We start from the raw sequence: 26,903 nt of genomic DNA, 5'->3' as shown, positions 1-26,903 counted from the left end.
TCCTGAATCTTGTGAACCAAATCTGTTACTTCAGATGGATACCCACTTGTAAGCTCATGCATGATGGGCAGAATGTCAAGGCAATCTGTTTCACATATAATATCCCTCAAACCGCAATCCCAAGCTAAAACCAGCCCCCTCCAAGCAGCAAATAATTCACATCTGATTATAGACCAAGGGGGAATGCTTCCAGAGCAGCCCGAGATCCAATCTCCCTTAGAATCTCTAATAATACACCCAAATCCCGCTAAATTTGAATCCATATACAAGCTTGCATCACAATTAACTTTAAAACTATTGCCTACCGGTGGTTCCCAACACAGGCAATTTCGGAGAGACCTAAAGGCATTGCTTCGATTCCTGTAAACCTGTAAGTCCTTGGCGGTAATTCTGGCCAAGGCAACAACCTTATGGTCTGTCCAAGGGTTGTCAGTGTTGAATATGTCATTGCACCTATGTCTCCATACCCACCAAAGCCCTGCACCAAAGGACGCCTCATTGTTAGCCAAGGCCTTCCGAAACCACTCTTCAAGAGCAGTACCAGCCGTCGAGTCCAGGATACTAGGATCCAACATATACCAGATTGCCTTTGATCGTTCACAGTCTCTAAGGCAATGCTCCATAGTCTCCTGCGCCTTGTTACATCTCTTACACATATCTGAAGAAGCTAAATGCCGCTTGAATCGAAAGGTCTCAGTTGGTAGAGCATCATGTAAGCTAAGCCACATAGTAAATTTGAACTTCTCTGGAATGTTTGTGTTCCACAACCAGTTCCAATTACTGTTGGCATTCCAATTTAATGTTTTCTTTAATAACCATCTGTAACCCTCCCTTGCACTATACTTTTTTGTTGCTGCAGGCCACCACTCCCACTGTGGCTCCAACTCAGTCAAACTAGGATATCTCAGACCATAAATAAACTGCTTAATCTCATGCGGAATAGGCGTGGTAAGACTATCAACCTCCCAAGACACCCCTTTCCACAAGTCAGCCACCATGAAATCTGATTCAGAAATATGTACATAAGGAACAAGGTTGCAAAGCTTACCAAAAGGAGTCCACTCATCATACCAAACTGATTTGTGGACATCTCCAATATTCCAATGAAGCCCTTCCTTGAGATGCTCATAGGCACTAACAATGTTCTTCCAGGTAGCCGATGAAGAATTTCTACTGTTTCCGTTCATACCAGATTGATTCCTGAGATATTTATGCTTCAGAACCTGCACCCATAACTTCTCACTATTATTTAGACAATCCCATACCAACTTTCCCAGAAGCGCCATGTTAGCACAGGAAGTATCCCTAATACCCAATCCTCCTGCCTTTTTAGGAGTTATGGTGACCTCCCACCTGACCAGATGCAGTCCTTTTCCAGTCGCTTGGCCTTTCCACAAGAATTGTCTCATCAAGGAATCAATTTTATTACATGCATACTTCGGGAGAAGAGAAATTTGCATTTCATAAACTGGGATAGAGGCCATAACCGATTTAACAAGACAAAGCCTCCCTGCCTTATTCAGTAGGCGTCCTTTCCAACTGGAGAGCTTTCTCGAAATTTTTTCAATAATCTCCTGAGCCGTCTTCCTGGAAGCTCTGGCATGACCGATGTTAATTCCCAGGTATTTACCCAAATCATTGCAGAACCGGATGTTAGAGACCCCTGAGAGAACCTCTTTTCTCCTCTCCGACACCCTCTTGGAACACTGGGCCTTTGACTTATGAAGATTTACCTTTAAACCTGACGCTCTAGAAAACAAGTCCAAACAATGCATGACCTCTATTACTTGAGCTTTTGATGCCTTACAGAAAAGCAAAAGATCATCTGCAAACATCAAATGAGAGAGTCGTGGTCCATTCCTAGAAACCGCAACTGGGTTCCACAAACCTTGGGAAACTCTATGAGAGATAAAGCAGGCAAGCATTTCCATACAGAGTACAAATAGATAAGGAGACATAGGATCTCCTTGCCTCAACCCTCTCTTCGGATTGAAATTTTGGAGCCTGTTCCCATTCCACAAAACTGCCAACGAAGAGGAAGTCACACAATTCAATATAAGATTAATGGTAGCCTTTGGAAACCCAAACCGGACCAAAGTAGCTTCCAGAAAACGCCAGTCTACCCTGTCATAAGCTTTTTCCAAATCAATCTTGAATGCCATGGTCCCTTTTCGAGACTTGGTGTTCCTCATGAAGTGCATAATCTCTTGAGCAATGATAATATTCTCTGTGGTTCCTCTTCCTGGAATGAACCCTCCTTGCAAAGGACCAATGATCTCCGACAGGAAAGGTCTAAACCTGTTAACTAGAACCTTTGTGACAACTTTATAAATTACATTACATAAGCTAATAGGCCGAAACTCCCGTAAGGAAGAGGGAACTTCCACTTTAGGAATTAGAACAATGAGAGTATCGAAAATAGCCGCATTCAATGGCTCACCCTCAAAGGCTCGCTTGACCAGTCTACACACATCGTTGCTAAGAGAGTCCCAGAACTCTTTGTAGAAAATTGCTTGAAATCCATCTGGCCCTGGGGCTTTAAATGAACTCATGGTCATCACAGCTCTTTTAACCTCTTCAGACGTCACCGGTTCCACTAACTTTTGACAAGCCTCAGTACTAAGAGACGGGCAAGGAAAAGGCCCCATGGCGTCCAGGTCAATATCCTCCCTTGTAGAAAAGAGCTTTTGAAAGAAAGAATTTGCCGCCAGTTCTAGATTCGTAGTCTCCGTGGTCCAAGACCCATCCTCCAAAAATAACCCATGAATTTTGTTCCTCTTTCTCCTGATAACTGTCTGCAGATGAAAAAATTTTGTATTTCTGTCTCCACATCTCACCCATTGTTCTCTAGATTTTTGATACCACAACAACTCTTCTTGAAGAAGGACAGCATTCAGTTCCTGATGCAAAACTTGCTCTTTGATCCTAAGCTGTTGATCCTCTCGACTTTCCAGAGTAATCTGAACGTCATTCAAAAGCCTCTCCAACTCCCTTTTCTTAACAAAAATATTGCCAAAAACCTTTTTATTGAAGCTAGTTGCATCTTTTTGAACCTCCAACAAACATTTAACTACATCCGGAGCTCCTCTATTCCAAGCTGTATCAACAACATTCCTAAAAAGAGGATGAGTCATCCACGCAGCTTGGAATCTGAACGGACGATGGCCCTTGGTAGCCCTCTTTGCCATCTTGCACCTAGTGAATAATGGGCAATGATCAGAGTGAAGGCGCGCCAGCACCTCAGTATAAGCCTCTGGAAACATTAGTCGCCAGTCCTGGTTGATGACTGCTCTATCAAGCTTCTTGGCCACCTGCACCCCACCTTTCACCTTCCTGTACCAAGTGAATCTTCTCCCAATAGCCCCCATATCAAACAGCCCACAATCCTCCAATGTTTCCGCAAATTGTTCTGCTCTGGCAAGTCTAAATTGCCCCCCTCTAACTTCACTCTGCAACAAAACATCATTAAAGTCCCCTAACACAATCCAAGGTCCGTGGATCATATTAGCAATCCTTGTCAAGTCACCCCACAGTTCTTTACGCCGATGTATATGCGGATTAGCATACACCGCACTGCAGTAACTAGATGTATTGCCCATAGTGATTTCAAAACTGATACATTGATCAACTACATCCAATACTCTCACAGAAATATTTGAATTAGAACATAGAACCCAGATACCCCCACTATGACCATTAGCCTCAACAATACCAACATCCTGGTAACCTAGATTATTCCAAAAAGATTTCATCCTCTCGAAAGCAATATGGGTTTCAAACAGAATGAAAAAAGTAGGATGAAATTTATTCGCTAACTCCTTACTATGAACCCGGGCCAATTTATTAGAGGCACCTCTAATATTCCAAAATAGAAAGCTTAAATCTGAATAATCCATAAAACAATTTGTATTGTAAAAAGGACCAACCTCAGCTGAAGTCCCTAACGAGATGATGAAGATCCACCATCATATCCCCCTGAGCCTTGCTTGTCCTTGTCCGGTTGTTGCCCAGTCTGTCTGTGTCCCTCCACTGACAACCCTTCCAATTTGCCGATTTGCTGCTTGCTGGTGTCGCCAAGGCAGTCCGGAGTCGACGGCGAATTCTGCAAAGAAGAAGGGCGCAACCTCTTGTGTCCGTTTTTGATAATGGCAGTGAAAGTCGGCACCGCAACGGAGACAGATTTGCCCTTCACCCCTTGCTGTTTGGAAGATGCCATGCGTGCCTTAGATCCGCTAACCGACCCGGTCTTCACCCCTGATTCGGCTCCTCTCATACGTAGCCCAAAGTCACGGTTCTGGTCCAATTTCTGATTTGAGCGCACCGGCATTTTATCTTTAGATGTTTGTTGGGCTTTGTTTGATTGACTCAATTTTTCTCTCCTTTTGCCGCTGACTTTGGTCCAGCCAGCCTCATTTTCCAAATGTTGGGACCCCACTTCCTTCCCATGCAACGTATCATCTAATTCCTCCCCAATTTCTGCAACTATCACTGACTCTTTGGGATTGCATCCAAATTCAAAAATTTTCTCTTTTGAAGCTTCCTGTGGCTGCACCACCCGGGCCGCCGTCTCGGTCACTGATGTTTCCTTTCGATCCACCCTTTCCGAATCTATTGGGGTCATTCTGCAGTCAGTTGCTGGATGCCCGAAACAATTGCACTTGTCACAAATAAGGTGTAAGCATTCATACTCCACCTTATATTCAAACTCATCGACAATCACACTCCGGACCACCGGCAAACCAAGATTAATTTGCACGCAAGCCCGAGCAAATTTTCCCCTTTCCGCCAACTTAGTAGCCAGATCCACCTTGACTGGTCTTCCCACAGCAGAAGCGATTCTCATCATGGCTTTATCCTGATAGTACCATATGCTCAAACCAGAGATTCGAATCCAAACCATAGTCTCCCCGAAAGTGTCCTCACAAGGTTTAAAATCCGGTGTCCATGGCTTGACCGCAATATAGTGACCGAAGATCATCCATGGCCCCCCTAGTAAAACCTTCTCTCGATCGTCCATGCGATCAAATTTAACGAGGAAGTACCCAAAACCCACATCCAAGATTTCATATCCACCGGTGATCCTCCATACCCCTTTCAATTTGTGAAACATGGCCGTGTAACTAAGGTTTTTTCCAAGAACCTTAATCACAATTGCTTCCTTGTATGGTTCAGAAAGGATGTTCCTAGCCTCTTCGGAGAAGCAAACTCTTGGAGGCATAGGATCTCCTTGTTTTCCAGTGACCACTGCCATAGAATCCTCATCTAGAGCTTCAGCCCGATTTATCCCTGTGGCTACCGTAGAACCAATAACCTTGTCACGGAACGAAATCTTGGAAGTCACCCTGTAACTAAGCCCGATTTGCAGTATGATTTAAATAGATTTAGAAAATAAAATTTATTTAATTTGTTATGATTTGAATAATATCCGTTTGATTTTTATTGTTTACAAATAATAGAATTAATATCAAATGAATTTAAAAGTTATTTTGCAATGTACTCTAATTCAAATTATTGTAATAAATATATAAATAAATGATTTATTGGTATATTATTTTTAAAAGGATTTTAAATTTTATAAAAATATGTGTATTAATAAAAAAAATAGATGTTTTAAAAAATATGAATACAAATAATTAACTTAGGTTATTTATTTCAAAAATTGTTTTATTTAATTAACAGAAATTTGTTGATCTATATTTAAAAAGTGCAATTTCATTTTTCTTTTGTCTTTTGTCAACGTTCACACCTAATTATGTTTGGTCTTAAAAATAACTTAGGGCCATATTTTGAAAAAATAAATATCATTTGAAATCTTAAACCTTAAATAAAACACAGTTTGTCGTATTTTTTGTGTTGCTTACGTTATGCAATTTTTTAGGTGAATAAAAAAGATAAAATTGTATAAATTTTATCTGAAAAATATAGAATTTTTAGTTACATATAAAAATTGTTATCCTATTCTACTTTATCTGTTTTTTAGATTCTGTAGATTTTTTTAGTTGAAAGTAATGAAAAAAAAAATATAAATTGTACTTGAAAAACCTAAAAATTTTAGCTGGACGAACAAAAATTGATTTGAACTGCGTTAATCTTTGGAAGGGATTAACAAAGAAGATCCACTAAACTTTTACAAAATTAAACAAAAATTTTTGCTATACAAATACTAAAGCTGTCTCCGATTTTGAGAATGAAAAAAAATAAGACAATGAAAAATAGGATACAAAAAACTAATACGAAAAATAATTAGTGTTCTTATATTTGGTAATAAAGAGCAAATTCAAAAAATTTAATTTATTCATATTTTTTTATATAATAAAATTACACAATATTTTTTTATAATTATTTTCACTTATATTAAAATTAATTATATTTGTTATTATTCATAATTATTTATATAAATATTATTAAATATATATAAATAACAAATATAAAACATTTTTATTAATTATAATATTATTTTTTTATAATTATATAATATTTATTAATATTAATTTTTAATAAATACATATAAGTATATACGGGAGTAATCATCATGTTTTTGCTCATCCAATATCACGATCTGATTCTTCAAAAACATATTTCTACGGTTTATGTCATTACTCTTCAAAATTTTTTAAAATTTTTCATCAGTAATTAATTGTCATGGGCTTCCAAAATCCAACCAACGTATCAAAAAAACTTTCCAAGTTTTATTCAGCCCATCATCCAATAAAGCTTAATCCCGCCACACATTTAATCAATTTTGTTAAATTGTTAACACTCCATAAAACGAAATACGAAACCTGCTCCCCACCTGCTGCTGCCAGCCTTTCTATCAGCTCACCTGCTTCAATGACACAGGGATCCCGTGCACACGTCGAAACTGTATCCCGTCCACGTCGGATCCATACCTCTGGATGTCTAACTCTATCCATACCATAGAATTTTCCTTGTTCTAAAACGTTAAGGGACAAGGACCGAATTGAACTCTTTTTTTTTTTTTGTTAGAAGGCACTTTGTCCTTCGAGGTAATGTTCAGGACTGGTTAGGTGTTCACTACTTCACTCTTAATTTAAGTTCCCATTTTATGCTTCAAGACAATTTAAAAAAAAAAAAATAACCCTTTAATTTTAGTAAATCCAACATGAATAGACTGTATTTTGTTCTGCTTTTCTTGCACCGGCTAGAGAAGATTTATATTTGAATCACAACGCTGACAGCAGTTTATTAGTTACGCATAACAAAGAACCTTAAATCTACAATGAGCTGCCGAGTCAAAACATCAATCCTCAAGGCAAAATCATTTTTCCAAGGCCGCAAGCCCTCATCGAATACCATATGGGAACCCCTTAACTAACAAAAGAATGATGTTATTTAAATGAGAACAATAACAAGTTTGCAGCAGCAATGGGACGATAGGTACTAAGGTCCAAGGACAAGCTTCGTTCCACAAACATAAATATTTCAGGAGCAAGGAAACAAAACAACCGAAGTCTTCAAGCAGCAACTTGTCCAAAGAGCAGCTTTCGGATCTGCAATAAGGAGCAAGAAACTTCATTAATTTAATGATTTTACATGGTTAAACCTAGGACTAACTCCCCATTTACTCCAATAACTTCACAACCAGTTCATCACTTCATCAAACATACGATATTTGAGGGCAGAGCCAAAAGTATCCCAAGACCAGAATATCAAATAAGAAGATTATATAATTAGCCTTTTAGAGAAGGACAACTTTATGATACCACCCTGCCATTTATTTCAATAATAATTATTATTATCTCGTTTTTTCGAGTTTTTGTTTTATTTTAATAGGTTGCTACAATCAAAAGGCATAACTAGGAGGTCACATACTTAAATTGAATGTGTAGAGAAAGAAAGGAATCATTATTTCTAAAATTTAGTGTCAATCTAAGAGTAAGTACAGAAGCAACTTCTTAGAAAGCTTTGTTTGAAGAGCTTAACCCTACAGTACCTCCCAGTTCCAAGCCTCATTCAATTTCCAGTAATTCACCTAGTTGTCCATCACTAGGTAATATTAACCTAACTTGTTTTATTTCAATGTCAAAGTTTCAAATTCCAATATCTTGAAAATAAACTAAATTTCTAGTTAGAGTAAATCGAAGTATTCACAATACAGATACTTCAGAGCAAAGCATTCAACAAAGGCAGCACAAGTCACAGAAAAAGAAAATTGCTATGCAGCAAAAAATTACCTCAGGAAGCTTTTTACGGAACACCACATCCAGTCGTGCATCAAGTGTATTTTCACACACAATCTTTCCATCTCGGGAAGCCAATACAACCCCACCAGAGCTGAACATCAACATATACAATCAACTTTACTGAAACTGATATCTTAATATGGAGCAGCAAAATAGCTAATACAGTTTCAGGAAACACATTCTGTCAAGTACAATTCTATAAACTAAAAGCATGCCTGAATGTATTGTATCAGCTAATCAAGAGAAGGAACAGTATGGAAAAGAACGAGGGCCTGACTACCAGAGCAAGACAGTTATTTAGGGATTTAAAATTAAACCAAACATTACCAGTAAGGTTCATGATCGTTGTGATGGCTGGGTGCAGGTGGAAGATACACCTCGCGGTCAACAATGATCTCTGGGGGATGAACATTTGCTTTGTCAGCATACTCCTGTGCAGCTGAGTCCAATACATGCTCTACCGAGTGTACATCTTCTTTCCGACATCTCAGTAAGACAGAAGGTTCTTTCAGCCTTAGCAAACTCTGTCAACAATGCTTATGTTATGTTCGCCCTCCACAAACTTACAAATAGAAGGTAGTCAATGAAATAACATCTGAATGGAATAAGATAATGAACCTATGACGACACTGACAGACACCATAAAAGACCATGGTTGCTTTCATATGAGCAATTGACTATGATATAGATTTTATAAAATAATTAACATCAGTTTCTTGATGTCAAAATGTAATTGCAAAAACATATACATAGAATAATACCATCATTGGCTAAACAAATTTAATGTACAGAATTACTTATCAAAACTGCAAGATCAAACCACACTTAGTTTGATTTGCAATATTTGATTCTTAACTGACCTGAACAATGAGTTCTTTCAGAAGGTTTCTGTACACATGGTGATGATGGTTCACATTCAAAAGCTCCTTGGCCGCAGCTTCTTTCATGGAACCAACCACCTCATCTTGAGCTTGAAGAACTTTTATGCGAGAAGCATTCAACTGCATCGAGTACTCACTGCAACAAAAAATTATGCCATGAATCTTATACTGAGAACTAGCACCATTTGGGAAGTCAAAATAAGATCGATACTGGAGGCAGACTAGCTTCACATCCCCAAATAAATTAATTAATTTGTGCCTCCAAACTAAAACTCCGGGTCTCACCCATTTCATTAGAATTTCTTATACATGATATGTTGGCAACAACATCATATTCAAGTAATTGTCACCGAAAACACACCACACCACACCAAAAGTTAGAAAACAATTGAGCATCAAAACCAAGATCAATCAAAATCAAGCACAAAATGCAGGTAACAATTGTTATGGATTTCAGTGAACAGAACCACAAGGATGAAGAATCCACTAGACCATGAGTATAAGCCTGGTGCAAAGATCATGACATACAAGGATCAAGAATAATGCAAATAGCCTTAATATCCGAAGATCTAAAATTGATATCCAAAATTGAGTGCGAATCATGTCAATGGATGAAAAAATTCACAGGATTTCTAGTGGTGTAAAAGGTGTATAGTATAGTGAGTTACATCTTCTTGCGAACTTCGACTTGCTTCTGTTTACGCTCGTACTCCTGCCTGATCTTCTTCTTCTCTGCTTCAACCAACTGAAGCTTCTCGATGTTGAATTCCTGCAAGGAAGAGAAGGCTTAGAAATTGCGATGCAGAGAAATAGTGAAAGTGATGAAATGGCAGTTAGCGGTTACTTCTTCAGCGGAGACGGAGATCTCGTTGGCTTTCTCCTCCGCTTCCTGGCGGATGAAGTTAACCATCTGCTGGATCTGCTTGGAGACATCTGCGTCGTTCATTTTCGCTGAGAGAGGAAGATCGATCGATCTCAACCTGATACTTGTTCGATGATTCACAATTGATGCGTCCCACACCTCTGCTTATTTCTGAATTTTGATCAAGACAAATCAAACAGCGTGTACTCTACTCTCTCTCACGCCTATAAGTCTACAACGTTTTTTAGTTTTTACTGGCCTAAATGAATTTTTCTCGTTGTTAATCAAGTATAATTCTAGAGTGAAAACAAACTTACATCGATAGTGAAATTGATAACCGAGATATGTAGATAATGGAGTCAATATTCAATTTAGTCCTCTTTATTTTAAATTAGGACAAAGCGATTTTTGTTAAAAAAAAAAACCATTTATATGGGTTCATGTTTCTTTTTAAAATGAATTATTGTGGTTCTTTCATCATATTTTTTTGACTAAAATTAACGAAAAAATCTTATATGATAATTACCGGTACTGATATGATGTTTGTTTAGAGTGAAGTGTTAAGTTAAATTAAAAGAATTAGACAAAACTCAATTTGTTCCCTGTCTTCTTTAAAATCGACGTTATTTTTAAGTTAACAAGGAATCAAATGTCGTTCTCACTCACATAACTCCCAAAACCCCACCCTTAATTACAGAACAACCAAATTCTTGTAATTTTCTTTGCGTGAAAGAACAAACAGTAGAGGAAGTAGCTAGTGGTAGTGCTGACAAGGGTGCTAACTAGACGATGCTTCTAACTGTGTAATTGATGGAGTCACTGACGTCGTAGAGTGGAGATAGCTCTTGTCGCTGTTCAGGTTAGTGACAAATTTTACGGTCTCAAAAATTAGCAATATTTAATCTCTACTCCTAAATTGTATGTTGGTGTTGGAGTGTTTAGTGATGTTGATGTTGGAATATTCAGTGATTGTGCTTTTTTTAAATTTCATAAATGGCATTTTAAGTTGTTTAATTAATTTGTTAAATAAATAATATTGCTTTTGAATGGTTTAGATCACGGACACAGTCAGATAAAATGTCATAAACTAAATTTTTATTAGTAGTTATTTGTAGATGGACGAGTTTAAAATAGTTCATGTTTTTCATCATGGAGGATATTTTAAGAGGAATTCATAGCATAAATTGGATTATGTTAATGAAAAAGTGAAGAAATGACCACATTTAGACATTGATTTGGTGAACTTCTTTGATTTTGAAGCGTTACCGAAAAAGCTTGGTTACACAGATTACAAGACTATGTTTTGGTTTGATAACATAGCACTTGATTTAGAATTTGACTTATATGTAATGAGAGGTAATTCTGAGATAAATGACATGAGGAATAACAAGAGTAAAAACAAGGAGACAAATGAAATTTACATCTACTTTGATCATCCGGTTAGTATGACTAAAAGTTGTAGATGAGGAGAAGCAAGCTGAGAACGTTATTTTGAGTGACTTATCATCCACAAATGATGGGTATGAAACAACTGAGGACGAGTCCTACAAACCTCCTCCTCCGAGATATGATGATATAAATAGTAGTGAAGATAGTGAGGAGCAGAAGGAAGAAGAGGTTGAAAAAAAAGAAGAAAAAAATAGTTTCACCAAGGAAGAAAGCTATTCAGGCCCAGATGGTGAGGTAAAGTCTGGCCCAAATAGTGAATTGATTAAGGGTGACCCACATATTGTGGATAAGGTTGGACCAAGTAAGAGTGGTCTAAGTAATTCTCCGAAGACAGCCAAGAAAAGGGCTTCAAAAAAATATTCAGGTAGGAGGAGGACACATATTCTTGATATGGAACAAGTAGGTGAGAGGTGATAGAAGTAATGGACTTCAAGCAAGGGATGGTGAGGGATCTGAAAATGGTTTGACTGGAAATACAGTGGATTCAAATTCTGAAATAGTTAAAAAAGAGTTAGACTCTAATTATGACTAGTCTTATGAGTATGAGAGTGAAGCATCTAACAGTCCAGTGTCAGATAATGATGAAGGCAAGACTGTATTTGATGCATTCAATGAGGAGACAGAGTATAAAAAAGTTGAATTTAAAGTTGGGCAAACATTCATTACAATAGAAAGTTTCAATAAAGGATTATTTTGTGTATGAAAGGAAGGATATAGTATATCTAAAGAATGAAAAGAAGAGGTAAGGTCTGCATGTGCAGGACAGGACTGTTCTTGGTTGATTCTGACATCTTGAAACAATGCAGGGGGTTCTTATCAGGTGAAGACTTTGGTGAATGAGTATAACTATATTAGCAATTTTGGTAGTAATCTAGCTAACAGGTAATTGATAACATCAAAGTTGGTCAAGAGGCTACTTACTTAGCCTGATTTAAAACCTAAGCAAGCTATAAAGTACATCATGAATATTACAACGTGCGCCTAAGTGGTAAAATAATAAGTAGGTCATTGAAAGCTGGTAGAGAGATAGTTATAGACAATGAACAAGTTCAGTGTGAAAAAATTCGTGATTATCTGATGAAACTTCATAGGAGTAATCCTGAAAGTACAGCTTTGGTGAATGTGATACCTCAGCCAGAGTCACTGTCACTATTTGATAGATTACTATGGTGGACAGCTATTATCTGCAGTGGGGAAAGATGTCAATAACTATTTTTTTGTTATTGCGTATGCTATAGTTCCTAACGAATGCAAAGATACATGGAAGTAGTTCTTGTCAATACTTCAGCAAGATCTAGGAGATTGCACTGAGTTAGGTCTGAATTTTTTCTCGGATCAACAAAAGGTAACCTCTAACTATTAATTTTGGTTTTAAAAAAACATATATCCTGCCTTGTTAAAATTTTTAATGTCATATACTCTTGTTTGTTTTTAATTTCATATTTTCATGTAATCTGCTTGGTTACTTGTGGATGATTTGATACCTTGTACTCTGTTTGGTTACTTATTGTTGATTTTAATACCTTGTACTTTGCTTGGTTAATTGTCAATTTTTTAATGTCATATATTCTGATGGAGCTTGATGATTTTGGTATCATGTATCATGGTCTGTTAGTGTTTTTTTTTTTTAAATAACCATTGATGAGTTTGATATCATATACTATTATATTCTGCCATGTTAGTTTTTTTTTTTTTAAATCATTGATGAGTTTAATATCATATACTATTATACTATGCTATGTTAGTTTTTTTTTTTTAAGTCATTAATGAGTTTGATATTATATACAATTATACTCTGATATGTTTTTTTTTTTAATGTCATGTATTTTGCTTAAATGGAACTACTAATAATTGTCTTGGGACTAATTTAGGGAGTGGCATTGGCTTTGAAATATATTTTTTCGAGAGCTTATCACAGGAACTGTGTTCTACATATCTAGAAAAATTTCATCAAGAACTTTAAAGATGAAGAGACAAAGCAATTGGAATACCACACACAATGAATTTAGTGCTGCGATGGAGAAACTGAAATAAGTATGTGCTTCAGCATGGGAATATATGCAAAAATTTGAGTTAGCTATTTAGTGTAAGATGCTTTTTAGTCATGGGACCAAAGTAGACAATATCACTAACAACATGTATGAAGTTTGGAATGTAAAGCGTAGAATATAGGAAAAAGCCGATTTTGACGATGTGTGAAGAGTTGTGGTGCTACATAATGAGAAAGATGGAAATACATAAGAAGAAGTTAGAGACTTATATTGGACCTCTTGCTCCAGTACAACATAAGAAGTTGGATCAATTCATCAAGCCTAAGAACTATAGATGGAGAGCTATTTGGGTTGGTGATTCACAAAGGATCCTTTTTTAGGTGCATTCCCAAAATCATAAGGTTGGTGTTAATCTTCAGGAGAGAACATGCATATGCAATGTTTGACAATTAACCAATAAGTTTGATTTTATAATTATTGGTTTGTTGACTGGTAAGTTCGTTTTTATAATTATTGGTTTGTTGCTAATTGTCTAACATCTGATTTTGATTAAATTGGATGTTGTCAATAGAAATGCTTTGTAGACATGCAATTGCAGCATTGGCTAAAATGGGCTTTAATGCTGAGGACTTTGTCCATAAGTGGCTAGCTATAGATGCTATCAAATCAATATATTCATATTGTATTAAACCTATCAACAGTGAAGAGTACTAGACATTTACTGATGCCCCAAGGTCACTACCTCCCATAATCAAGAGAGTTGCTCATAGACCCAAATTGAAGAGAAAAGTTAACCCAGTTGAGAGAGAGATGAGTATAACCAAGGCAAAAAAGACATTCATTGTTACCCGCTCTAAGTGTGACAAAAAATGTCATTACTACAAGACATGTACAAATGCACCACAAGATCCCAATTAGAAGTCTATGACTAAAAAGGAGAGAAGAGTACAGAAAAGGACAATGAACCAGAATTTATCAAACACTCCAGCAATAAACACTGATTAAGTACATCTGTCTACTACAATGTCTCTAGATTGGAGATTGAATTGTCCAAAAAATAAAATGTTCAGGAATTTATATGTCCTAAATAGGTTTAGATATATTCTTAATTGTGCATATTTTTTTAACTTTATTGAGTAGACATAAGAAGGTAGCAGCACCATCAATGTCAATGAAAATGTCACTAGAAGAGAGACAATAGTAGATTCTGTGGTGAGTCCAATGTATAAGAATATATATGTTATATTGTTTTGTTGCTTGCTTTCTGTAACACATTAATATGTCATAGATTAAGGTAAGAAAAGCTAAGAAAAAATTGTCTAAAAATTCTATGAGGGTTGGAGCAGTAGCCCAAATTCAGAGTGAAAAAATTCTACTCTGCACTACAAACTGAAAAGGTCATTTTTTATTTTTTATTTTTAGAAAAAATAAAAACCTGTTTGATGCTGTATATTATTACATATCAATTTCATAGAAACTTTTAGTTAATTAATTTAATAAATTTATAACAGACTGCAGAAAAAAACTCCAATGGCAATCCTAGATCATTTAGAGAGAAATACCATATTGTTAGGTCTACAGCTCCATGTATTATACCCCCACCCGTATCAGGACTAGGGCCAACCTTATGGTTCAAATCTCAACCTTCACAAGGTCTAAACCTGATGCCTCACAACTCACAAAATCAATGCACTGGTCCAGTAGCTAGTATGACAACTCCAAGAAACACAAATGATGCAATTTCTATAGAGACGATGGTTGCTACTACTTCAACTATTGCATCAAGACTTCTGAAATTTGTACTAACACCTGACTTTAGGCTTCCAGGACTTAAGCCTCTTAAACAGCATTGATAATGCTAATAGGGTTATACAAATGTGAATTGTTGTTTTGGTATTTTGGTTGTTTAGGTTGTATCTTTAAGACTTGAAATGATACAATAGTTCCAACATACATATTAGTTTTTTTATTTAGGGTCATGTTGTTGTCCTTGTTATGTTATCTAAACTATAAACAGATGAATTGCTTATTAAGTATCAGTGTGAATATAATATATGAACTTCTATACTTTATATAAAATTAGTTGAATTCATGTTACATGTATAAATATTTGCTACACGAATTTGGATTAAGTTCAGGGACCTTTGAATAATGATAACAGTAATTCATCTTCATTTAATTTTAAGAATGTTTAAATACATGATTTCATCTTGTGACACAAAACCAAAATTATTCATCAAGTTTCCTATAAAGTTGTCCCGAACAAGTAGGCAACCACAATCTCACTAAAAAATACAAAAATACAACAATCTAAACCCAAGCATTTACTTTCACGCATTTTTTATCTACTCTTCTCCAATTGATTTTCTAATCCAATCAACATATCCTCTAGTTTTTTCACTTTATCATCCATCGCATCACTTAGGCCTTCAAATCAATTCTGCTTCTGCGACAATATCCCCTTTGAGATTGTCTTCACATCATACTCATTAAACGAAGAAATATAATCATCTAGCCATGCAAAAAATGAGCAATGAGCTTCTGCAGTCTATACTTTGAATTAATTTTGTGAGACTAATAGTAAATACAGAATTAAACCAACTAAAACATTAATACCATGAACATACCTCGAGGTAAGGGAAACGAAAGAATAACCTGTCTTATTTTCGGTCTCAGACATGAATAGAATAGCATGAGACCCGCAATAGCACTTTGGGAGACCCATCTCTTCTTCCTTTGAGCTCGAACACTCTCACTAAAGTTTATGCTGCAATTTGAATTATCACCTCCAATTTGCAAGTTCGAGGATGAGCAATATACTCCACTCCCAATCATGGTACCCTAGGATTTGTCTCTTATTGTATCGAATACGAGTGAGTGTGGAGAGGTTAGGAATGCAGAGGACCATCCAAATTAGGTTTTAGTTCTTCTTTAACAAAAAAAAATGTCGTTTTTGAAGGAGGCATGGGGACAAATTGATCCCTATTTATTTTTCTTAATCCAACTTGGCATTTCACTGTGAACAAACGTCCACATCAGCATCAGTAACTACCACATAAGATTTTTTTGTCAACTTTGGTTAAGGGATACGACGGAGGGGCCGCGATGACTCATTTTAGGGAGGGACAGGAACCGGCATGGGTGTCTTTTTTAGACAAGGGTCGCCTTGTCCTAATTTGGAATGGACAGGGACCGAGTTGGGTGTTCACTCTGATAATTTAGTTAAATATGTCAAATTGTCTAACCATTGTCAGCTATTAATAGGGGTGGCAATCGGGCGGTAGAGACAGGTTTTTGCTATATCCGATGCCATCCTACCCTACAATAACCCGGATAGAACTCTCCTACTCGCGGGTAGTAAAAAATTGAACTCTAACTCGTTTTCGTGGGTACCTATCCCTATAATTATTAAAATCCAACAAATAAAATAAAATTTCAAAATTTATATAACCATTATCACATATATAATACAAATTAATTAAAAACTTAAATATGATATAATATTATTAATCATTTTATTAATTATTTTATATATATCAGAGCAAGCATTACCTAAATCTGATCCCATTCCGCCCCACTCAAGACCCACCCTGCTAAAAACCTGCTCCACACTGGAACAAGTGAACCCGAATAGATAAGGGAGGAGTGGATACTCCGAGTTCGAATAATGTTGTCATCCCTAACTATCAACTTCATATGCATTTTCACCTAATTTTAGTGTTCACTAGAAAATATGAAAATCAATCGGCAAATGTAAAAGTTAGGAATAAGGATTGAAAGATTAGTTGCATAGTAGGATAAATTAAATATCAAAAAATTTAACCACTAAATTAGTTAGTGATATAAATTATATGTTAAAATATAAAATATACAAATTTAAATAATATATACTTATACATAATAACTAATTAGATACTAATTTTTTTTATGTACACATAACATTTTTGTTATTTTATATATTTTTATGTTAACTTATATGTTCAAATTTTAATTATATTATTTATATTTTTATTATATTTCTTTGTTTTCAAAATATTTTTCAATTTAATTAGATTTATCTTTAACCAATAAATTATTACACACATAAAAAGAAATATTAAGTCATCAACAGAATTTATTGTTTATAACGTTTCCTTAACCATCAACTTAATTCCTTTAATCTAATTTCTTTAATCTTATAATCCAACAACATTCTTTATCCTATACTTTTAAATATTGATAACTAATTAATAGCAAAAAATAATAAATTATAATAATCCTTATCATTCTTCGTCATAAAGTGTGATTCGAACCTCCCAACGTGTTTATTATCATAAATACTATGCTACAAGAAATGATAGTTCCTAGGGATAGCCCTATCAAACTTCTTGACTTTCTTGTTCACGTGCTGGCCATTTAACGACAACGAATTGCAACACAAATAAAGTGTTTGCTTGTAAAAACTCAAAAGCACAACATAATTTGTTTCATGCTCAAAAACTGTTTCAACACCAATATTGTACTCAAGTTCTAGGAAATCGCACGGCCAAACAAGAATAGAGATTCACTTTTTGATTTCTACTATACAAAGAAACAGTATACACTAAGCTGTTGAAGTAAAGCTTTCGCTTATCTTCACAAGAGTCTACAACTCCAGGTTTGTTTGTGTTTTGTCAGCAAGATCATCCTCTGAGAAGACGAAATACTTAGTTGCACCGAAAATTCCGGCGAGTTGCAGAATTACATTCTGATAGGAATAATTTGGTGGCAGGACAGGCGTTGGAAGAGAAGGGACACATGTCGGAAGGAACTCACTTTTGTCTTGAGCTGGAGTGTACAAGGTCAATACTGCTTCACAAAACATGAATCTGTACCAAATCGGAGATGAAAAGGTTGGCTTGATTAGTCAATCAAAGCAAACATGAGCTTGTCAAGAGAAGCAAAAGAAAGTATGTTCCATAATATCTGGGTAACATTCTTAGTATTTCACAAAGGAATATGTTTCAGATATATTGAACGTAACTGTATATTTGAATTATCTCCTGTTTAAAGGCTAACATCCTCGGTTTATTCTAATTATATTTAGCATATGATTTGTTTTGACCCTGATACTTTTTTGTCCTCCTTTTTTTTGTTTCCTATAATTAGGGAATGTTATTGTCTTATGTATTTATAAATTCAGCCTGAGGATTTTTACTTCTCAAGCATTTCAGAAGAACAACTCCGCCTATGTTACACTTGCAGTACATAGCCGGTCCCAAGCCCGAATAAAGGAGGAGGGTTGTGTTAGGTCTTCGACAACCAACATAAAAATATAGCCGAACCCCCATGACATGAAGCATTTCAGAAGAACCTTACTCAAGTTGGGGATAGGAACATTAATGAAGAGAGAAGTTTTACCTTAAAAGAATTCTCCTTATAAAGGGATCACCTAAAACCTGTCCCCATACAGGATTGAGTGTGTCCGTGGTCGCCAACACAGCTCCCCAGTTGTTTAATGAAGATGAGAGCAGCATTTCAGCATTGTTATATTTGTCCTGAAATTAAATTTAAGTTGATGAGGGACCAAGGATAGAAATTTCTGGATCCCAGAAAATAAAAGATGTTTAAGGAAAACAGTTGCTTAGAACGGACCAAATCAATATCAGTGCCTGAAAATCCTAGCAGCAGACAGAAAGCTTGCAGGGGAGCGGTAAGAAACATGGTGAATATACTACCATTTGAAATATGAGAGGAAGAATCAGATGCAATTGAAGGTGAACAGCTTGGAGAAAGGAGCATAGCAATCGATTCTCCCTTTTCGGCTCCGGATATAACCTGCACATTATCAATTGCCTACTTTTTTTAAATGCTCTAAAGTAATCAGTAAGGCCAAAGAATTTAAAGACGGAAAATACTAGTTGTGATTACGTCAAGAATTCCAACAGTATTTTCCATTATGCAAAATGTTGAAATAAAATCTAGTTCAAAATAGATAGATTTTATGTACATACAACCCTTTGGGAGGTCGAATCATTCTAATTCAATCTTGGCTGCCCAGCATACTTAAATTTCCGAGAAAAATGGATACAATAGTTAACATTTACGCTCAATATTTCCATTAACAAGTACGCTATTGCAGCAACATTACTTCCCTCCAAATTATTAGCTCAATCGGAAAAGCAAGCATTTATAAACTACTATAGACAATGGCAATAAATCGAAGAAACAACATTATTATTTAAAAATAAAATAAAATTGTGATATTAAAAAAAAAGGTGGGCTTGCCTTAAATGCTTTGCTGTTATCATTATCGATGACCAGAAGAAGTGGTCTTCTTGTAAATGGTAGAAAGTCAGATGGGTATACACAGTTTGGTCCTGGAAAGGGATGATCAAGTTGAAGTAATCTGGAGTTCCAACAGAACTATGTCTAATGTAAGCATTCTATCATCGTTATACAAATTGATGGGCGAGAGAGAATCATTAACATATTACAAGAGCTTTTCAATATATACCTATGACCATAATAAATGTTAAATCTTCATCTTGCTTGGACCTATTTCAGAAAATTTGACAGTGAGAATGACTTAAAACAATTTACAGAAGGTACTAATTGTAGACAAGTTAGAGATAATACACTTCACAGTTCAAATTGTAAAGGTTCATGATGATCCACTACCCATGAACAACCTTAAAGGTCATGTTACTATTCATTATTCTCTTTCTTTATTAGCAGCAGCATCACATTCTAGTGTTCTCCATTATTATTATATTTTTGTGCTGTTTTCCAGACAGTTAAATATTACTCTACTAAAATATCCATTAAAATAAGTTCATTTAATGGATTTTGGTCCAGTGTAAGAATTAAATATAAGGGCTTTTCTTCACACAATAGCATCTGATGTAGCTGACAACTCCACCCAATAAGAAAAAGGATTATCAGGTGAGAGGATGGACAATGAGCACTGTCACTTGAAAGGGCTATGAACCCATTAAAGGAGCTCTGGAAAGTGCAGAAAATAATATGCAGCAAGCAATACAAGATTGAAAGAAAAAGTGTACCTCCATCTCCGCGAGGACCAAGGGGTATACAACCAGATTCATTCTTTGCAGCAGTGCAAGATCCTGCATTTGATGTAGAAAATAGAGTTCACATTCCTCTCAATCAATTCAACTAATAGAGTTTACATGGCTATATTACTAGTTTATAGAGGATAACTAACCTGAAGCCGACAAGTATACAAGGAGAATACCATCAGAAGGAAGCTCCTCACAAATTGTGGCAAGAACCTAACCATTGAAAGGAAAAACGATAATGAAATAAATACTCGCTATAATTTTGAACTGATAATTAAGAACCATTTTTCCTTCAAGTTGTAGAGGAGTGAAGTCAAAAATACATTTTACATAGAATGGACGCTCCAATTTGAAGCTTTTAAAATATCCTCTTCTCTCTCTCTCTCTCTCTCTTTCATTTGAGTGGTCATTGTTAAGTAAAAAACAGCGTCCCACTGCCCATTGCAAAAGACAAACATCCAGTGGTGTTCTGGGGAGAATAGATTTAGGCAGTGTTAACCCAACAAGGGGAGAGGCTATTCCTAGGATTTGAACCTATAACCTGTAGGCCACAAGACATCAATCTTATCATTGAGGCTTACTCTGTAGAAAGTTATCATTAGGTAACACAGTGAAATAGTAGACATGAGATGGCTTCATGAATTTCACATATGCTTTGCTTAGGAATCACCATAAAATCAATTAAATCCCATAAACTTTAGCATGAAATCAAACCCAATTTGATCCAAAGATTAGTGGATAATGGGCTCTTGGAAAACTATTTAAAGGAAAGAAAAAGTAAAATATATTGTTTCATACTTACAGCTACAAAATGGGTTAATGATGGACGGTATAACACAGCTTTCCGTGGATTTGCAGGTAAGGTAGGATCAGCAATTTCTTGGGAGTAACTAATACGACTAGCCCCAGTGGCTCCATTCTGACCAAGTTTTGAACCAGTAGACTGGTAAAATGAGCCACTAGGTTCCCACTCCAGGCATTGAAGCATCCGAAAAGTGTCGAGAGTAATATCTGAAAACTTAACCTGTTCGGAAATAACATTTATATCAATAATGAAATATTATTCCATTATAGCAAACATCCTTTTAGCAGTAATACCTAAATTGGTTATATGAATTTTACCCTGGAATATGACTATATGAGGTAAGAAGCAAAAGTAATCCTGGTACTTACCTCATTTGGATGGAAACTACTTAAGACAGCATCTCTTAATTTTAAACTTCGTTTTGTGATAGCTGCAGCAACATGTGGTAAAGTATCTGGATGAGGGTCCAAAACTAGACTGTATCTCAAGGGTCTGATATTGATAAAAGCTGTGTCAGCTTTTAAAAATTTGACTATTTCTTGAAGCACCAGCTTCCATTCTTTAAAGTCACTTTCCTGTAGTCAAAGTATATGAAGGTCATTTCCAAAAATGATATTCTATCATAACATATTCTGGACAGCACCATGTCATGCCTCGATACAAAACCCTACTTTGTTGTCTATCAGCTTCATTATACTCAAAATGCAGAATACATCAGAAATTCATCAATATTAGATATGTAAGCCTTCAATGAATTACTTATGCTTCAAGAATAGTTGATTCATATCAATGCATGTTTGATCAAGACATTACAGTTTTAATCCTTAATAGTCCCATCCTTCAAAATTAAATTGAATTTCTGCACAAGATCAAATTGACCTGTTCATTATCCACTTTTAACAAATCGGTGTTTCTTGAGGGGCAAGTCCAAATTAATCTCTTAATAGCTGTGCCGGTCCTTGAAACTTGGAACAACATAATTTACACTCGTGTACTCACTCTCCCCTTCTCTTCCTCTCACTCTGTCTCATGCGCACGCACACTGCGGATAGTTTTCATGAACAATCAACCCCTTCACACACAATTACCAAAACATGAATGGCTAAACACAATTTTTAAATGCGGTACCTTTTTATCATAGTCAATTATGGCATGTAGATTATGTTTTAAGTGAACTGTCAATTGTCAAAAATGTAAAGATGTATCATTTATATTCTAGACAGCAACAGTTTTGTTTTTTGGAGATGCTTAACATTATTCAACAAATCAGAAATTCAAAATGCTACAAGAAAATGCGACAAAAATTAGCATATATAAACCTGGAATGTCCTCTTGCATTCATCTACTAATACTTTAAGCTGATTAACCAATTGCTGCACCATTTCCCTTCGGTTTAAGACCAAACACACCATCAGGAACCGTGCAAGAAACCTCAATTGTTTGTTTGCAATATTCACATCTTGAAACAGCCCCTCCTTAAAATACTCCCTCGTCAATATGGCTTCATAGAATATGTATGACTCTGATAGATAATTCGCCTCACTTGTGCGCATATACTGCCCAAAATATAGCTGTCCAATGCGAGATGCAATGTCACCAATCTCCCATCTTTTTAGCCCTGCTTCTACCAGCTTCTGCCGGTTCTCCTGTTGAAACTTCCACAATTGTGTGTACACCTTGAACACCTTATAAAAGTATGTATCATGCCTACAACAAAGTTACATTCACAGAAATCTCGCTTTCATAATTCATAGATCAACCAATACCAATAACTGACCTGTCAATATTTAATTCTTTGCAGGAAAACTTACTAAAATTATTAATCTACACCATTGTCATTTAGCAATGTAATAATCAAAGCAGCAAAATATTAACTACCCAGAATAGATTGTCTCAAACTTCACTAAATTTAAGTTTTATTCTCTAATGAGTAAAAATAATTCTTCCTTGTTGAGCAAAATTAATGCCATTCTTATTTTTAACCATTAAACTAGAGTAAAATATTAATAATTATTGCTTTATATGCCAAAAAACTAAATAACTTAATAAACTACACCAGTATCAACTCCCAAAACTAATCTAAATAAAAGAATCCTTGCAGCAGTGCTGCACAAAATACACCCTATAATATGCTAAATGTAAGGCTTAGTTCACTGATGGGTCAATCTCCTTACTTTATACCATTAACCTGAATCTTTGACAATTATTCGTACACCTTCAACACCTTATAAAAGTATGTATCATATCTCAAACGAGGCTATAAGAAGGGTTTGTCTAGTAAAGGTGAACCCATAAGTATCCTTTCAATATTGCTTTGCATACTGCAAACTAGAATACTAGATAGTCCCTTTTAGAGTCACTTCCTAACATGGTTTAGTTAGCTTTAGCCATTCCACTCCATACACCATACTACTCCATCCAATTTTAGACTTCCGAACTTAGAAGTCCCTTACCTTCAATGATTAATCCTCACATCATTCCTCAAAACAATTCCTCATCAGAACATTAAAAGTAACCCAATTTCCATCATCATTTGTTAGTATAAGCCAAAAAAAAATAAACAACAAAGACTTATCTCATTAGGTTGAGATCAACTACATGGATCAAATGATGTTATTGTATCCTATCATTTATTAATTATTATGTTTGCATGTTTGCAATAAAGTCATTTATACTTAATCTCTCTTGACCACCTCATTCAGAGACTTTTTAGGTCTCCTTTTTCCCCTCAAACCACTTGTCTATCTTCTATTTGATCAACCTTGCTTCGTCGTCTTTTCCCCACAGCTCCAAACCACCTAAGACAAGATTCCACCATCTTCTCAACAATAGGCGCCACTCTAACTTTCTCTATCATGTCCTCGTTCCTTATTCTATTCAATTGCTTATGACAACTCATCCATGCATACTCGTTTCAACCACACTAACCTTATGTTTGTTTCACCCTTTGGCACCTTTGCCACCCAACACTCAGTTCTACTGAACATTTTTCTGTTAAACCAAATGATATAAATAAACCACAGAACAACCTACACAGTACTTATTGTCCTAAATTACACAAAATTGAAAGCCCTATTCTCAAATGAATCAGCAAAGAATTCTTCACTATGACACAACAATTAATCCAATTGATAATTGTCATTCACTGTGCACCAAAAGACTTAAAATCAACCAACAAACTTATTTCAATTCACGAATTCCCTAATTCTTGGGGGAACCAACAAAACAAAAAATTAATTGAAAAAGGAAAAAGGGAGGAAGAAGGGAACCTAGAGCGCTGGTAATAAGGCAAGTCTCTGATGTTGGAGAACTTCTTGTCGGCTTTATCAGCGAGAGTCCAGAAAACCTCGCTCACTGGTATGTTGCTGTTCTGCTGTTGTTGTTGCGACATCTTCTTCTTCCACCTTCACAAGCTCACCCAACGACGTCGTTTTAATGACATCCAACAATGCTCAAGAAAAAATGAGCTGATTGCTGAGAACAGGAGAAGAGGGATCTACTACCTTTTCTAAACACTAGTGTAAAACCCGGGCTACGCCCGGGACAAATATTATTTTATTATAAAAATTTATTGATACTAAACTATTAATATTAATAGTTATTATTTTTAACTTAAAAAAAGTTTTCATATATAAAAATTTATTATGTAGTGTACAAAACTATTTTATTCTATACTTATAAAAGTTAAAATAATTTTGTTATTTTTAGTTTATATTAGTAAACTTCACTTAAATATAAAAGTCTGTGTTTGAGTATTTAAATAAATATGGTTACATAGTTCCTGCTATACTATCTAAAAAAAGTAAAACTTTAATCAAAATAGTTTATATTCTAATCACACAAACAACAAATATAATAAATTGAATATCATTTTAAAGAGGTTTCTATTTTAATGATGAAAGAAAAATAATTATATTAATTAAAATACAAATACATAAAAAATATTACTTATATACTAAATATTTTTTATACCTGTACAACAATATATTTATAATTAATTAATCACATAGTTAAATTATTTTTAATTAACAAAACAAAGAAAATATATGTATAATTGTTAAGAAAATACTGGTGTCAAAATAGTATTTATTATAAAGATGTATATATATTAAAAATAACAAAAATTAATCATTTAAATTATTTTTTTTAATATTTATTACTAATAAATTCGTAAATATATCTTGTTTTTTATTGTAATATATCCTCCACCACCTAAATTTTGAATAAAATAAAAAATATATTTGATTTGTTATTTACCATAATAAGTTAAGACAATAAATTTTATTTATTTGTTTAATTATTCAACAAAGGATTTTTACTTAAAAAATATATTTTGAGTTTTTACCTATTTGATAGTTAATATTTTTTATTATTATTATATGGTAAGTATTTTGTGAGTTAAATGAGATATAATTATTTATTTATTTTACCAACCTAAAATAGTTTTTATTTTTTAAAAATAAAATCTTAAAATTTTATCCTTTAATTAATACCACATGAGAAACACTTACCATTTGTACCATCTTAAAAAAATATCTATATAAAATAGGAGCATAGTCACATTATTTATTGGAAAAGTATAGGGTACCAACATATTATTTGCCAACTTATTGCCAACAATAATTAATTATTATATTTTAAATACATATATAAAGACACATCCAGAAAATATATCTATAAAGACACTTCTATAAAACACAACCATAAAAAGACATTTTTATTAGACACATCCATAAAGATACTTCCATAAAATACAGTTATAAATAATAGTTAGCAGAAGTTAGCAAATATACTGTTGGTAACGTAGCGGGACCGTTATTTATTTGATGTTAAGTGATCTTCAATAAAATTTTAAGTTATTATATTAATTAGATTGACGATCTATGAATGTGATTTATGTTAATTATTTTAGAACATGATAAAGAAGTAAAATTACTCAGCTAGAGTCTAAAGTCATAGGCAAAGAGAAACTTAATATAGGAGTGTCAATTTTATGAAAAAGATGATAAAATAACATAACATAAAAGAGACAAATTCTTATGTAAAATAGACATTTCTTTTCAATTGCTCTATTTCATAATATAAAACAATTCATCTGTATCAGAAAATAATAAAATTGAGATATCATCTTTTAAAGACTAATACCTTCTCAAAACACAATGCAACAAATCAAATTTTTTGGTTTGCTGTTTTATAAATTTATCAGTTCACTTCAATATATAGTCTTTCTCAATCGCATATTTAAATTGATATTTATTTGATTCAACCATTTGATATTAAAATGAAATGCCAACTTAAATGGCACAAATATGATTTTTTTTCTTATTTAAAAAGGGTTTATTTAGTTTCACATAAGATATTTGAACATAAAAATATTGAGAAAAGAAGAATCCTAAAAAATGTTACACATTCTAATACCACAATGCTTTGAATTCTCATATTTTGAATAAAAACTAAAAAAGAAAAGAAAGCACAATAACAATGTATGACACCCACTTCAATAACTTGGAAACTCGGTAACATTCATATTTTTAAATTCTCCATTGTTGCTTAGCTCTAGATACTTCACCGGAGGTTGCTCAGATCCAATGTAACTGAAAATATCACAAAAATAATTATTTATCTTATGATATGAATATGCTTTCCATTTAAAATTGAACGACTATCTGGAACT

General features: G+C 34.5%; 2 protein-coding genes across 2 annotated transcripts; both read right to left on the bottom strand.

Annotated features, from left to right (window-relative positions):
* Nucleotides 1-7,137: 7,137 nt before the first annotated feature.
* Nucleotides 7,138-10,367, bottom strand: LOC112776737 (V-type proton ATPase subunit E). Its single transcript, XM_025820971.3, has 6 exons — nt 9,930-10,367; nt 9,754-9,854; nt 9,065-9,221; nt 8,532-8,728; nt 8,196-8,295; nt 7,138-7,511 (listed from the first exon to the last, which is right to left on the bottom strand). Exons 1-6 carry the CDS (start codon nt 10,029-10,031, stop codon nt 7,476-7,478), a joined length of 693 nt encoding a protein of 230 aa, XP_025676756.1. The 5' UTR covers nt 10,032-10,367; the 3' UTR covers nt 7,138-7,475.
* Nucleotides 10,368-17,796: 7,429 nt separating this feature from the next.
* Nucleotides 17,797-24,792, bottom strand: LOC112775760 (uncharacterized). Its single transcript, XM_025819595.3, has 10 exons — nt 24,499-24,792; nt 22,549-22,936; nt 21,598-21,804; nt 21,227-21,448; nt 20,571-20,637; nt 20,410-20,472; nt 19,634-19,725; nt 19,001-19,183; nt 18,767-18,903; nt 17,797-18,234 (listed from the first exon to the last, which is right to left on the bottom strand). Exons 1-10 carry the CDS (start codon nt 24,618-24,620, stop codon nt 18,012-18,014), a joined length of 1,704 nt encoding a protein of 567 aa, XP_025675380.1. The 5' UTR covers nt 24,621-24,792; the 3' UTR covers nt 17,797-18,011.
* Between the last annotated feature and the right edge of the window lie 2,111 nt (nt 24,793-26,903).

The sequence above is a fragment of the Arachis hypogaea genome, chromosome 19 (genome assembly GCF_003086295.3).
Source record: "Arachis hypogaea cultivar Tifrunner chromosome 19, arahy.Tifrunner.gnm2.J5K5, whole genome shotgun sequence".
Classification (NCBI taxonomy): Eukaryota; Viridiplantae; Streptophyta; class Magnoliopsida; order Fabales; family Fabaceae; genus Arachis; species Arachis hypogaea.
The sequence above is the reverse complement of the archived record's forward strand: the minus strand, read 5'-3'. Positions and strand labels throughout refer to the sequence as shown.